The sequence below is a fragment of the Siphateles boraxobius genome, unplaced genomic scaffold (assembly GCF_051911475.1).
Source record: "Siphateles boraxobius isolate OS27281-9 unplaced genomic scaffold, OSU_SipBor_1 11, whole genome shotgun sequence".
NCBI classification, from domain to species: domain Eukaryota; kingdom Metazoa; phylum Chordata; class Actinopteri; order Cypriniformes; family Leuciscidae; genus Siphateles; species Siphateles boraxobius.
In genome coordinates, this window is record NW_027508711.1 from 180,757 (window position 1) to 196,990 (window position 16,234).

General features: G+C 36.0%; 1 protein-coding gene across 9 annotated transcripts in view; it reads right to left on the reverse strand.

Annotated features, from left to right (window-relative positions):
* Positions 1-544: 544 nt before the first annotated feature.
* Positions 545-16,234, reverse strand: part of specc1lb (sperm antigen with calponin homology and coiled-coil domains 1-like b) — a 34,179-nt gene continuing 18,489 nt past the window's right edge. For 3 of the 9 annotated variants that reach the window (XM_077248604.1, XM_077248609.1, XM_077248602.1), the window contains 8 exons: positions 16,017-16,147; positions 12,514-12,592; positions 12,135-12,224; positions 11,116-11,281; positions 9,873-9,975; positions 4,069-4,185; positions 3,817-3,876; positions 545-2,347 (listed from right to left, as the gene is read on the reverse strand). In XM_077248604.1, the coding sequence (XP_077104719.1) occupies positions 2,258-2,347; positions 3,817-3,876; positions 4,069-4,185; positions 9,873-9,975; positions 11,116-11,281; positions 12,135-12,224; positions 12,514-12,592; positions 16,017-16,147 (836 nt within the window). In that variant the 3' untranslated portion in view covers positions 545-2,257. Of the gene's footprint in view, positions 2,348-3,816; positions 3,877-4,068; positions 4,186-9,872; positions 9,976-10,857; positions 11,027-11,115; positions 11,282-12,134; positions 12,225-12,513; positions 12,593-16,016; positions 16,148-16,234 lie in introns of those variants that run through there. The other 6 variants (XM_077248605.1, XM_077248603.1, XM_077248610.1 and 3 more) reach the window with 3 other exon arrangements.

A 16,234-nucleotide genomic window follows, 5' to 3' on the forward strand; every position in this document is an offset into this window, starting at 1 on the left:
CTTATTGTTAAGTTATTACATTTTTTTTATTACTTTATTTCAGCAAGTTCCCAACACAACATTTCTAATTTTTGTTAAATTTTTTCGGGTGTCCTGGCCAAATTCCCTCAATTGGCCCTTACCAATCATCGCCTCCTAATAATCCCCTGACATTGAATTGGCTCTGTCACTCTCCCTGCTCTCTACCTATAGCTGGTGTGTGGTGAGCGCACTGGCGCCGTTGTACTTTGGCTGCTGTCGCATCATCCAAGTGGATGCTGCACACTGGTGGTGGTTGAGGAGAGATCCCGACATGGTTGTAAAGCGCTTTGGGTGTACAGTAGTACATATGAAAGCGCTATATAAAATGCCTCATTCATTCATTCATTCAGGGTTTTCACCTGACATTTATATTTAATTTAATTTCGTATTTCAAATAAAGTATATTTTTAATTCATTTTAATTACAATAACTGATTTTAACAAATATTTGAGTCAATGAGACTTTATTGTCAAACTCCATCCACAAGCCCATTCACACAAATAATCAACACACAAGGAACACATTTGAAAATATCAAACTGTATTTGTGCTCACAGATATTGTTCTCACATAACCTTGCTAACAGGAAACCTTATGTTTTCAAAATCAACCATGTCATACAGTGCTCTAGAAATCTTAATGGTGAAACAAGGTATTTGTAGTGTCAACAAGGAATACAATCCATGATTTACACAAATATGAATTATGGCAAGTTTTAAAGGAAAGCACAGCAAGATATGATGCGATTTTGTTCAAATCAATGTGTTCATATCAAACTCCATGCGATTAGGTAGCAAAACAGAGCTTACATCTCACAAGATCCAAACAAAAATACTCCTTGTTACTACTGACCTTTTCTTGGAAATGCAATGTCAGTATCAACGACTTTTCCACATATAAACAAAATCTATCATTTAAAACAAGACAGGGCTCTCTGTAGCGTAAATAGAATAAGTTAGTTTTGCAACAAACATGACTTGCCCTTGACATAAAATTCATTTTGAACTGCTGTCATCATTAGCAGCATAAACCTTTCTGCAACCCACTTGATCCCGTCCAAAAGGTCTCAAATGGGCAAATTAGCCCCGAAACAAACATAATAAAAGAGCAGTGCATTAAAGAGTTAACCTAAAACAAGAAATGTGCTCTTGGCTTGTCCTTTTCCAAGTAAGGCTTTGTGTGCAGAGGCTTATCTTTGATAGACATACAGTATATAATGCATGAGTAAACCATGAGCTGACGGTGTGGATGGGTTGTAGTCGTCTTATTTCACATTTCATTTCAGTGAATACACATTCAGCCTCTTTTTATTTGTGCTTTAACACCCATAAGACAAACTCAATCTGAATCAGCAAGCTTCCAGAACCCAGCTGGCTTCATGTGTCAAATAAGAATTAGTAGTGCGTAGACAAAAAGGACCGAAATGCTGAAAAATATCCAGTAAAATAGAAAACAAGCAGCCATGCATTTCATTTGTGCTGATATAAAAAAAAAAAAAAAATAAATAAAAAAAAACTTCTTGCAGCATTTTCAGTGATCAATTGGAATGAACATTGAGGGAAAAATACACTTCTGGCCTAACAGCTTAATTTGAAATTACATATTAGCTTTCATTTAGTGTATGAAAAGAGTACAATATTATAATAGCAACAAAAATAGGTTGAATGTTAAGGATCCCTGTTTTACTTATAAGGGAAAAAAGACTAAATAAGTCAGGTTTGAGCTTATTCAGGCTAAGGAAAACACAAAAAACAATTTTTGTGGACGAAGCCTGTTGTGGCGTCACTCTTTGTAATAAATACTGATAATCTAAGACCAATACTGGCATAAAGAGGGCATCCTCATGACAAAACTAGGAAAAAAGGCATTTTTCAAACGCATCTCTATTCTGAGATACATATTTTTGTTGATTGATTGGCACAATACACTTAAAATCGTGTTACATTGTTCTTACAGGAAGTTGTTGGCTCATGATTGTGCCAACTTCCCACTTCTCTTCCAAAGCATTGCTGTTCAGAAAAGCTTAATAGGATCTGGCCTGTTTCTGCAGCAATAGAGGATTCTGGGAAAACACATTGGAAGAGAACTGTAAGTTGAGTGGGCGAGTTGATCAAGCTTCCTCCAAGCGCAGCTAAGGCATCTGGGAAATTTCTAGCATATTGGGAGTAGCATTCCACAATAAGGAAGGCGAAGCGAGGTAAGCTTAGCTGCCAATACAGTCCAGTTAAAGAAGATTCTCAGGTCTCAAAATACTTATAGATGGCCGTCACGTAGGTCATGACACTCTGCCAGTCAGGTCTTTCTGTGCGCACCATTTCACCAAGGTCCTGTCAGACAGAGATAATGAGTCAGATACGGGAAGGCAAGAGCAATTGGTCAGAAAAAAAAGATGTTTGTGTCAAACTATGTGGTGTTGTGTGATATGTTACACAATTATCTTGCCACAGCTTGTTGAGCAAACAGCACAGCTAGCAGTCACAGTTTTCACCATTTATACTAGTAAACAAAGTCATATTACTAATCATCTATTTACATCATAAAAGCTTAAAGGGATAGTTCACCCAAAAATGTAAATTCTATTATCATCTACTCACCCTCAAGTTGTTCCAAGCCTGTATGAGTTTCTTTCTTCTGCTGAACACAAAAGAAGATTTTTTAAGTATATGGGTAGCCAAACAGTTGCTGGACCCCATTGACTTCCGTAGTATCGAAATAAATACTATGGAAGACAATGGCTACTATCCACTGTTTGGTTACCGACATTCTTCAAAAAATCTTCTTTTGTGTTCAGCAGAAGAAAGAACTTCATACAGGTTTGGAACAACTTTAGGGTGAGTAAATGATGACAGAATTTACATTTTTGGGCGAACTGTCTCTTTAATTTTTGACCGCATGACAGGTTCAAAACTATAAAAAAAACTAACAGGATAAAACAAAAAAGGTTGATTTCAAACAGCTGGGTAGAATATGTATATAAAATTAATGCTAATGAAATGGCATAACAGGGTGGAAGGAATATTTCTCTTTGAAAATAATTTTTAAGAAGGACTGAAAACACAACATGCATTTTGATAACATTCCTGTGAGGACTGACTAAATTATCGGTAAACATACAAAAGATCATAAATCAGGAGGATCATTGCGTCTTATGAAGTCTTAAAAAAAAATCTCAATATAAAATGTTACGGCAGGGAAGTTTGAAAACATCTTCTACTGTTGAGGGAAATTCTAAACAAAAGAAAATTGAATTAACAGATCTGAATAAAGAGATTTGATGTTGTATCATACTGAGAACATTTAATTTGTTTACAACTGAATTTCATTAGGAAAGATAAAAAAGCACCTGGAGACATGGAGAAAACATGCCTCCTCTGATAATAAAGATCCATTTAAAAATACATTTCATAAACGCTGCATTTATTTGATCAAAGACACAATAAAAAGAGTAATATTGTGAAATATTATTACATCTTAAAATAACTGTTTTCTATGTTAATACAGCTTAAAATGCAATTTATTCCCTTGATGGCAAAGCTGAATTTTCAGCATCATTACTCCAGTCTTCGGTGTCACATGATATGACCCTTCAGAAATCATTATAATATTCAGATTTTCTGCTCAAGAAACATTTATTATTTTTATCAATGTTGTGCTGCTTAATATTTTTGTGATATAATAAAAAAAAAAAAAATCACGATTCTGAAATTGAAATACTTAGTGGCAGTGTAAACATTAGGTTGAGGCATTGTAATATGATGCTTATCTGAATTAGCTGTGACGTTCATATTAAACTCACCAGTGTTGATTTAATTCCCACGCTTTCTGCTGCCTGGAAGGCTAAAGTGAAATTTCGCCTCTGCAAAAGACGACCAGGAAGAAGTGATGTCAATACATGAATTAAATGAATATCTTTTTAAACAATTTTTATGCTAAATTATATTAAAGAACACAACATATAGAGTGAATTCAGGTCAATTGGGCCACATTAAGACATTCCAATTGACCTGAATTCACCCTATTTGTGTCGTACGCGTGTGCACGTACAGACCTTGTCCTGGCTATTGAGCTCGTGGTAAGGAATATGTGCCGGTAAGTAGGTGTGAAGAATGGCACAAAAAGCGAGCCCATCATTCCAGCTGCTGCTGAAGTTGGTGATGTCAATATTCTGTGTTTGTGTGGAGGGGGAGAAAAAGATCAATAATTACAATTTCAGTAGATGAACTGAGGGGATTGGGTGCGTGATCCAGAGGGTGAAGCAGTGAATCTTTCGGTGTCTCTGTGACATTATGGTTGTAGTTAAGAGCCACAACTGTAAATCTGGTCAGAAATAATTTACAGAAACATTGGCAAACACTGCTATTCATACAGTTACATTATTTGGAGGTGATGTGTACATTAAACTTAAAGTGTATGTTGACCAAAAACCCATATCTTGCTACATTCGTTACTTTACACTTAAGTATTACATTGTTTGTTTAGTAAATATTTTGCCTATTTTAATAGTGCTTTCAGTCACAGCTAAGACCATTTTACTGAGAATGAACACATTTCACAGTTTCAAATCACCTTGAAATCAAAATGGACAATTCTATTGCATTATTTATTATAAATTATTTATCTGTGCATTTTTAAATGAATGTGCCCTCGTTATCTTTAATCATAAGTAATATCCCCTCATCTCTTCTCTTTGCTGACGACATGTTTACAACCTGTCACTCACATTACATCCAAAACCATCCAATCAATTCCCGATAGACAGTCCCGCCCTACATTTTATCTTGTTCGAAAAGCTTGGATATACATCACAATAAAGAAGTAAAGACCACCGCAACTTGCGGTTAATGGCGAATTTAAAAATTTGCTAAATTTTGCTCTTTTTTTTCTCCTAACAGTCAGCACTGAAATTGTGAAAACATATGCCACATTCTGTGTAGGCTTGCTTCATTACATATTACATACATTATAATTTTAAAAAAAATAATGCATTTGTTTACAATAAGCTCTCAATTTCCTTGACGAGTGAAATGTATTCTTGGTACACTGTTGCGCAAACAACCATTTTTTCGCAAACTGCCACAAAAAGTATCTTTCCTGCTGTTCAGAGACCACCGTTCACCTTCTTATTCACATTCATGACACATTCACAGACTGACAGTCTCGCCTCGTGCTGAAGTATTTGTTCAGCCCTGCTTATCTACATCAACATACTTCACACATGCTTCAATCCATACACGGAAGAAGCCATTCGACTGATTGCGAGCCATTTATGGTTTTGTTGTGGCCGGGAAAGAGGGTTTGCGTTCATTAGTGCATCAGCGTTTGCACAACTAATGCTCAGATCTACAACTCTCACGTGTTGCATTCAAGCATTATACACTACCGTTCAAAAGAAAACACTTTTATATAGAAAGGAAACTTTAAATTGATCAAAAGTGACATTAAGGACTTAAATTGATACAAAAATTATATTTCTTTCTATTATGCTGTTCCTTTTGTATGTTTCATATTCATCAAAGAATCCTGAAAAAAGGGAATTACAGTGTCAACAAAAATATTAAGCAGCACATCTATTTTCAAAATGGGTAATAATATGAAATGTTTCTTGAGCAGCAAATCAGGATATTAGAATGATTTTCTGAAGGATCATGTGACGCTGAAGACTGGAGTAATGATGCAAAAAAATCCGCTTTGTATCACAGCACTAAATTACATTTCAAAATAATCCAATAGAAAAGTGTTATTTTAAATTGTAATAATATTTCTAAACTCAATATCGCTATTTTACTGCATTTAGGATCAAATAAATGCAACCTTGGTGAGCATAAGAGACTTCTTAAAAAAAGCCCAAATATTTGAATGGTAATGCAGGTGCAATAATAAGGTACAGAGGTACAATAAAACAAGACAAGCAAGTATCATTAACTACTGCTTTCTTTGTATGTTTTCTGTTGTTTTAATCCATTGTCTTGTTTGTTGTATCTGGAATCCAGAATGAAATACGTAGGCTGTATGGTGGCAATTTACTGATATTTTTTCCCCCGTTGCAGTTCTTCTGATGTGTATTCAACGGTTTCCAAAAGAAACAAAAGCCCCCTTTCCGATTACACTATCACCCACGTCCTCTAGCTAAAAGAACCCACGATTTTTAAAGAAAGAGTAACAGCCTTTATCAGATGTGGCAGGCCAGTGTAAACGTGCTAAGGGATGGCGTAAATTGGCAGAGCCCTCGCTGGACTTTCTGGAAACCAATAGAAAGTGGAGTGGATGGAAGTGATGAGCTCATCAGAGTGGGTCACAGCAGGATCGACAGGCAGGAAAAGACCAAGGTCTGTGGAGCACCAAAGTGGTCTCACACTGATAATGATGCACTGCTTTTTATCCAGAGATCTGTGCTAGCACACGTACCACCCACTTAAAGACACTGGCTTTAGTTATTATACAGTGACCCCAAAAAGGATTTGGAAACTTACACCACACTTAAAGATGTGTGAATGTCATTGTATTTAAATAACAAAATATCAATAAAAAACATTTAAAAAAAAAGGAAGAAATAGTAACACTTTACCATAAGTTGGTGGCATTAGGTATCATGACAATGATAACAATGAACAACGGAAAAACTGTTGTTTGAGGTTAATTCATGTTGGGTTATAATAAATGAAGGTTAATTTATTAAATTTGTTAAATGTTAAAATTGTACACTACAATTCAAAATATTTATTCAGCAAGGATACATTAAATTAATCAAAAGTGACAGTCAAGATGTTATAGTATAGTATCCAGTCTATAATGTTACAAAATGTTTCTTTTTCAAATAAATTCTGTTCTTTTGAAATTTCTATTCTTTAAAGAATCCTGAAAAAAACTATCATGGGTCATAAAAAATTAAGCAGCACAACTGTTTTCAACACTGATAATAATATTTCTTGCGCAGCAAATCAGCATATTAGAATGATTTCTGAAGGATCATGTGACACTGAAGACTGGAGTAATGATGCTGAAAATTCAGCTTTGCCATCACAGGAAAAAATTACTTTTTAAAATATTATAATAAAGGTAATAATATTTTATAATATTACCGTTTTACTGTATTTTTATCAAATGAAATGCAGCTTTGGTTAGCATGAGATTTAAAAAAAAAAAAAAAAAAAGATATTTCTTAAATCTTTGTTCATTGATACCTACTGCATTTAATAATGGTAACAAATTTAACCTTATTGTAAAGTGTTACTAAAGATGTTTGTTAGGTGTTACATAATACAACCATATATTATAAGTCAAAGTGGCCATCCAATTTACTGTACAGACACTTAATGGTTGTCAAATATAAGTGATGAACTATACCTTTACATACTCTCCTGAAACCCCTTTAAAACTTGAGGAACTGACTCGAAGTAAAAAAGGTCAATTTTGTTTTCACTTTTACTGTAAATTTCTTAAAGGGACAGTTCACCCAAAAAATTAAATTCAGTCATTATTTCCTCACCCTCAAGTTGTTCTAAACTTGTATGAAGTAAAGGAAGGAAGGAAGGAAGGAAGGAAGAACATAAAGGAAGACATTTTGAAGAATGTTGGTAATCAAAAAGTTGCTGGTTCCCGCTGACTTCAATAGCATAGAAAAAAAATATTATGGAAGTCGATGGGGACCAGAAACTGTTTGGTTACCAACATTATTCAAAATATCTTCTTTTGTATTCAGCAGAAGAAATAACTTCATATAGATATGGAACAACTTGAGTAAATGAATTTTCTTTTTTGGGTGAACTATCCCTTTAAATACCATTGTAGCCAGTTATGTCCACAATCCTCACTTACAATTCGGTGTACAACTCCAGCCATGTTGTTTGCAGCCAAATGAATGTCAGCACAACAGAACCGTGTGAAGAGACAGGGTTACGAAGACATCGAGACATCCTTCCCGTGTCCTCTCTCGTTTGTGTTCCAGTGTTCAAAGTGAGCAGCTAATGAAAAGAGGTCTTGTGTGCAAAAGCAGAAAGGCCCAGGGGAGAGAGCATTAGGCTAATCACATTGAAAACAGAGAAACAGAGGCCTGTTCGCTGCGCTCTCTGCGAAAAGTGCACTCCCAAGTAAAGCCAGACCGCTTGTAATGAACACATTAGAGTTGGAGTGAAAAATGGCTTTTATCCACTAGTGGACATTACCATCAATCACACGCACACTTACAGAGAGACAGACAAAGATGTAGAGAGAAAGGAAGAGACAGAGACTGTGGGGTTTTGGGAGTGTGGTGTCAAAAAGACAAAAGAAACGACCAAAACTGAAAGGGGGAAAGTTGCACTTGTACTGAGGCGATAAAAGACAAAAATCTAAACTGCTAATTTCTGAATTGATTAAATCAAAAGAAAAATCTACTTTAAATCACAAGGTCATCATAATCACAAATCTGTGCCCACAAGGGTTCTGTGCTCTGATTGGCTGAGATATTTTATATTTGTGACATGAAGCAGGAGAAATGTAGCACACTTCCTGGCTTGAGGGAAACCATGGCAACATCATGGTCCAAAACCCTCTCTGAATGGTAAACATTTTTCTGCTTGAAGGCAGAGGAGTCATTGTGATAGAAAATGAATTTGTGAATTATGCATGGTCACGTTCTGTTTAAAAATCAAACACACTCAAACATGAATACCTGAATGCTGACAACAGTGAAATTGGCAAGTGAATTTAAGAATTTTAAGCTACACTGAACAAAGAACAAAAAAAAATGATATATTAAACTGCATTATGAAGCATTTTCACTATTTCACTAGTAAAAATCTTTGGACACCACTGTATGTATATAAATTACAACTCATAACTATTTGTTTTATGTTTTTGAAAGAAGTCTCTTATGCTCACTAATGTTGTTCTTATTTGATCAAAAATACAGTAAAAACAGTAATATTGTGAAATATTATTACAACTTTTAAAAGTTTTCTATTTTAATACATTATAAAATGTAATTTATTCCTGTGTACCCATTACACCAGTCTTCAGTGTCACATGATCCTTTAGAAATCATACTAATATGCTGATTTGCGGCTCAAGAAACATTTCTTATTATTATCAAAGTTTTTGTTGAAACTGTGATACTTTTTTTCCCCAGAATTATTTTATGTATAGAAAGTTCATAAAGAAAGAATACCATTTGAAACATTTATTTTTGTAACAATGTAAGTCTTTACTGTTACATTTCATCAATTTATGCATCCTTGCTGAATAAAAGCATTAATTTCATTTCATTAAAAAAAAAATCGTACTGACCCCAAACATTTTGGTTGTAGTGTTTATACACTGATCTTTAATTTGTGGTCGTAACTTGTGTGTGCAAGAGATGAATTTTTTCACCTCAGGCCAATATATATTATCAATAGGGGTAAGTATATAATTTCATGTTGTGACCAATAACCTAGAAAACCTAATAACATAGAAGAAAAAAAACAAAGAAAAAAAAAACAAAGGGAAAAAAATATTTCCTTTTCCCTTAAATCCTCTCTTGTCTGGCTTATGCTACTCTAAGCAATGCCTGAACTTTGTATTTTGAGCACTTCTTGCGTTGCTTTTGCCTCTTCATGATGACTTGACCTAACTTTAGTCCTCAGTTGTAAGTCGCTTTTATCCAACGCATCTGCTAAATGACTAAATGTAAATGTAATGTAACTAATATGATGGTCAATCTTATAAATACTGATATTTATTTTATAATAATACGTCTAATATTTGCCTAATTAGACCGGTAATAAAAAAGCAGCTAAAATTAGCTCATAGCTCATAGTCTCAATATATATTGTGCATGACAATATTAATATCACAAGTGACTCAAATAAATGTAGATAAAAAAACAACATGTACCTGATAACCCTCAGTCTTCTTTTGGCACCACCTGAGCAGAGCGTTCCTCTTGGATCCTCCATATTCCCTGGCTAACGCAGACAGAGGGTCCTTCCTTTCCTCTCTGGAGAGACATCAATCACTTTAACAGCACAGTTCCATTGTATTGGACTCAACTTTAATAGCAAAAACGATCATTCATTTTTTTTGAGTGGAAATTCTACCAAGCTGCATTAACCTGATAGATGCCCCAGCTTTCTTAAGATGTTTCTGACACTGTAACTATTAATAAATTGAGCAATGATTCTGTATTGTAAAAACAGATAATCTGACTCATAAAAGGAAGTAATTATAAGGTTTATTAATATTAAAGAAAGGCACACAGAAATGTCAACTCACTGCACTGAAGTGTATAATAATTATAAAACCTTTAATGACTCGATCTTAGGTCAGATTTGATATTAATAATAATAATAATAATAATATTATATAAAATAAAAGTGTGTGTGTGTGTGTGTATATATATATATATGTGTGTTCCTCAAGCATAAATGTCCAGTTTTAAGCAGCCAGCACTTGATTTGGATTTGACACTATATAATAGTAAAAATAAAAATGTCATTAATAACTAAAATAAATAAATAAATACATATTTATTTATACATATTTTTCCCAAATGCACAAATGTCCAGTTTCAACCAGCCAGCACTTGATTTGGATTTGACACTATATACAAATAACAATAATATAAATTATAATAAATACATAATAATAAAAATAAATTTAAGAAAAAAATAAATAAATAAATATTATATTCTTAAATAAATATTTATATTTTTCCTTCATGCATAAATGTCCAGTTTCAACCAACCAGCACTTGAGCAAAACCAGCTACCATCAGAAGTTGGTTCTAGCTGGATTTTTCCAGCAAGGAAGTAAATGCTTCGACCAGAAGGAAATGCTCTGATAATAAAGGAAAGTGCAGAATGATTTGTCTTCCTCAAATGGCCTATTCAAAAGCCACGGTGGACCCACGGTCAGGTTTCAGGACAGGTAAACGAGTGACATCCATTATCGAAACACTGGCCTGTCAACACCGCAGTGATCAGACAGAGACAGAGATAGAGTGTGAACCAGAGAGACATCTGGCAAACCTGACAGCGAGTAAGAGTCTTCTAAAAAGTCAACAAAAGAAGAGCCAGAGCAGAGATGAACAAAAAAGAGATGGAGGCGTACAGACAAACAAGGAAGGTTCGCTGCTTACCGTAAACGTCCTCGTGTGGTGGGCGTCACGGAGGCGGTCGGGGAGGAGGAGTTTGAAGACAAAGAGAGCTGGGGAGAAGAGGAGCCCAAAGCGATGATTGACGATGGCGTTGATGTGTCGGTCACCGACAAATCTCTCTTTAACTCTTCGCTGCTTCTGCCAGAAACTGACAAGGACGTTATGAAAATGATTACACCTTCTGTGTGATGTTAATAGGAAATGAAAATTCTGTCATTAATTAGTCACCTTCATGTCGTTCCAAATCCATAAGATTTTTGTTCATCTTCGAAACACAAATGAAGATCTTTTTAACTTAAAAGTCTATTCACCCTAAACCTTGACACTTGAAAAAAAAAATCATAAAACAAACACATATAAATGGAGCAGTTTAATCCAAGTCTTCTAAAGTGTCACGATTGCTTTATATGATGAACAGATTTATTTACATAGGTTTTTATTCATGAGGTTCATTCTCGCATTATGCAGCAAGTTAGAGGTTCCGCAAGTACCAATGATGTTTGTTCTCACGCGTCAAGCAAGTGCGGTTGAGCTTCAGTTTATGTTCGCTGATCAATGTTTATATGTGAAAAAAGCTGACTTTGGTGTGCCGACTTTTTTTCCTTGTTGAGCACCCAATTTGAGCAACATATTGCTTTGCTGTAGATGTGCGTGCTTTGGATCTGATTTTATATGAAAAAAGCCCAAATTAAATTTGTACATCATATAAAGCGATCGTGTCTCTTCAGAAGACTTGGATTACGTTTATTTTACAATCTCTTTATGAACGTTTTTGAATTTGGGTGAATAGACATTCAATGGAGAGACAGAAATCTCTCCGATTTTATTTAAAAATATCTTAATTTGTGTTCCAAAAATGAACAAAAGTCTTATGGGTTTGAAACGACGTGAGGGTGAGTAAATCAATTTTAGGCTAACTACCTCTTTAATGATAGTGAGAAACTGTATAGTCGAGTACTTGACTAGTTGTTGCAGAACGAGTACTCAAGGTTCAAATGTACCTGATATGGATTTATTCGAGTCTATGTTTGCCATCCTCTGCAGGCCGTAGCCGGGGTGCGTTACAGGTGAGGTCCGGAGGAGGTGGTCTGCTATTGGATTACATGAAATCACAAATACAATCATGAAAAAGAATAACAGGCTTTATGTGGCATGACTAAGCTTGTGCTCTTCTAAAATAAATATCCTGCTTCCTCCTCAAGGTCTGGCACACAATCATTGGTCATTAACAGCAAATGTTAAGCCTGAGGGAAACGGTACAGCACGATTACACATGACCTTTAACTCTGAGTTGGCCTCTGAATAACTAGATCAAACCGGAGTGAGGGAAGACTGAAAGATCAAGGAGTTAGATTTCCAGTGGGACTAAAGTCAGCTCACCTTGTATGCTCAGGTCCGTGTAGCTCGACCTCTTGTCCAGCATTGATGACAGAGGTTTGGCTGAGCTCATGGTGTGTCTCTGTGAAATAGTACGCCAATACAAAACGAAAAGGGTTAGTACGAAAATACAAATCATGAGACAAGGATTGCAAGTCTAGTCTCATGAAAATCTGTGATGTTCATGATATTGCTGTTTTAGCAAAGCAAAATCACAAATATATCATGAATATACAATATATATTACTCAGCCCTAGCTCACAGCACAACTTTAATAAATTCAATGAAGTATAGAGCTCATGTGGTCAACACATCAACAAAGTTAGGTGTGAATTATTGACGCTTTTAAAGCACTGTTATTTTTCACAGCCTAATTGGATAAACAGTCCAGTCCTAGCAAAGACAAATGGTCGGTAAATAACATTTCTAGAAAAATTCAAGTCTGTTTCTTGTGCCCAATAACACAATTTCACAAATACAATCATGCTTAAGCAAGAAAATATTGGCAGTCTGCAGAAAGAACATTATAGCTGATGTAACACAATTGACAATTTCAAAAACCTTATGGAAGTTACATATCTCGTTCTCATTTCTCTGTGAACCTTTGGGACAGGGACGCTACAACATAATTTTACCTTCAGAAAAGAAAATAAGTTAAAAAAAAAAATTCCCTATTTAGTCATATGATGGGAGTTCATTTCATATTGTCTAAACTATATAATCTATGATCGACTTGACATCAACCTGCAAACCTAAATTTAAAATGTGAAACAAAATTTTTCTGTGGCGTGAATGAGGATGGGGCTGAGAAATGTCGGAGCGAATGTTAATCAGCGACACCTTTGCGAACACACCGGTCTCGAGTCCCACGGAGGATCTCCGGAAGGAAAAAAATTAGGAGTGACGACAGTGAAAGACAAGAGAGGACCGGACCTGGGATGTTATGTTGAGTTTTATTATGTTTATATGCGGCAGTCGTCCATGAGGGGCTGATGCTTGTTTTGGTTGGTTTTGTTTATAATGGTGATTAAGGGCGCTTTCACACTTGGTTCGATTGCCTGTTCCGAACCCGAGTTCGATTGCTCCCCCCTCCCCCTGATGGACTGTGTTCACATTATATTATTTGTATCCGAACCGCGGTACGCTTGCGTCATCAAGCTGCAGCTGGAGCTTAATCGTGTTGCTTGGTAACCGGTGCCGCTATGAATGAAAGGGGTCAAAATGGATAGAATTGCTCACTTCACATTTGTTCTACTTTTTTTAACCTTTGGTTTTGTTTTCAAAGAAAAGATACAGAAACACACTTGCGTCTGTCTGCCGCAAAAGTATTAAAATCGTTCCAAAGACAGCTGGCTGTCCGCCAAAGACAATTTTTGCGGCAAGCATAATCATCTTTCTGCTTGCAGTGGGTCAATCCTGCTTTTCGTCAAGGTAAGTGTATACACACACACACAGACACGCAATGACGACTGTCCTGTCGACCACATTATACATTATACGTCATCAATAGCGGTTCACTTCCGCGGTTTGGTTCGATTGCGTTCATATCAGCAGCAAACCGTACTGGAGTTCACATGAACCGTACCCCAGACCACCCTTTTTATACCGACTCGAGTACGATTCGCGGCTGCGCACCCGAGTTCGGAAGACAGCGTTCACATCATCCAAACGAACCGAACTCTGATGTCATTCGAACCTAGGTGCGCACCAAAAGTGCTAGTGTGAAAGCGCCTAAAAAGTTCCTGCCTCCTCCTTCCCTGAACTTGAACATTGTTACAATTTGTTCGGACATACGATTCGTCAGCTGAGCTAACATTATGTTGTTAAACAACAGTACAATCCATTGTACGCACTGTATTGAACCATATTTTCATTCCTGTCAAAAAATTAACTATGGCGCTACCCTGACTGAGGTCTATTGCAAGTAGGGTTGCCACCCGTCCCTTAAAATACGGAATCGTCCCGTATTTGTGAAATAAACAGCTTTTTGTCCCATATTCCCGATAGTGCTGCCACCCGGTTTTTCCGGGTTTGATCTTCTTTTTAACAACCTGTCCCGGGAAACTTATACACTTAATACACTACGATGAATAAGTATGTTCAAACAGCGCGCACGGCAGAGAGGTAGTGCCACCCACCCCAACCCCCCCGTCGACCGAGCAACTCCACATGGCTTAAGCCAATAAAGCCCCTCCCCCCCCCCCCCCACCCCCACCCTAATTGCAAGGCAAATTTTCATTGGCCCATGCTCAAGAAAGTGATTTTCTGGTCTAGCTTCAGGGATTTTTTTTACTGTTTTATCTCAAATTGGATGTTCATATGTGAACTTTTGCTTCAAGCTGCGTGATTTCATGTCCATAGAACATCATGTTCTAAAACTCAAATTCACCACAAATAAACAAACAAAATCTCTGTGCCTCAAACTTTTGGCACTCACAGTACGTCAAACTGTCTGATTTTTTTTCTGTCCTTACAAAAACATCCTGTTTTGGCACATTTTGAGGAGACTTCTATGTCCTATTCAAAAAGAGAAACACTGCAAAGGACATCCTCACACACACACACACACACACACACACACACACACACACACACACACACACACACACACACACACACACACACACACACACACACACACACACACACACACACACACACACACACACACACACACACACACACACACACACACGGTCTGGAGATCTCATCTGACATACAGGGGTGTTAGGTCAGAAAATCCCGATGGAGAAGAATCCAGACATTGCTAATAAATCTATCAAACACAGACCCATCTATCCCACGGCAAAGTCAGTTTACTATTAACATGAGGCTATTAAATAAAGGTTTAAAGGTTTGAGGTCAGTAAAGAAATTAATACTTTTATTCAGCAAAGATGCATTCAATTGATACAAATAAAAATAATACTAATATGATTATAATAAGAAATGTTACTTGTGCAGCAAAATCAGCATTAGAATGATTTCTGAAGGATCATGTGAAACTGAAGACTGACGTAATGGCTGCTGAAAATAATTAAATAAATTACATTAAAAAAACAAATTATAATAGAACACAGTTATTTTAAATTCTAATAAAATTTCACAATATAACTGTTTTTACTGGTGAGCAAAAGAGGTTTCTTTCTAAATTATGAAAATCTTACTGACCCAAAAGTTTGAATGGTAGTTTAACTGTTTTGATTAATTAGTTTTTTGGTGATGGTTAAATAATGCTTAATGTCAAACTTTAAAATTATTTGTTATGCAGAATCTTACTTTTTGTTTGAAGTTTAAAATAAAATAAGTGCTAAAAAAAGAGACGACATTACATTATTTTGTAATATGTAAATAATTTAGGGGTTGAAAAGCCAGCCAAAATAACTTTATTGTGATACATATAACACTATTGTAATATATTCATAACCTGATATAAACTACTCATGTATTTTAAGGTTTTGGTTGTAGGACTATCTCCATCCATAAGTTAATACTGATTGTTTATACCTGTATAGGAGAGACAGCAGCGGCTGGAGGGGTTTTGATCGGACTGGGACTGAGGGGGGTTCTGGAAATAGCGGCAGCAGCAACAACAGCAACAGCAACAGCAGAAGCAACCGGACTGGCTGGAACAGGACCTGTACAGAGAGACGGATGGACAAACGGACACAGATATCATGCGACTTGTAAAAGAAAATACATGGCTTCATGTATTTGCAGGCTAG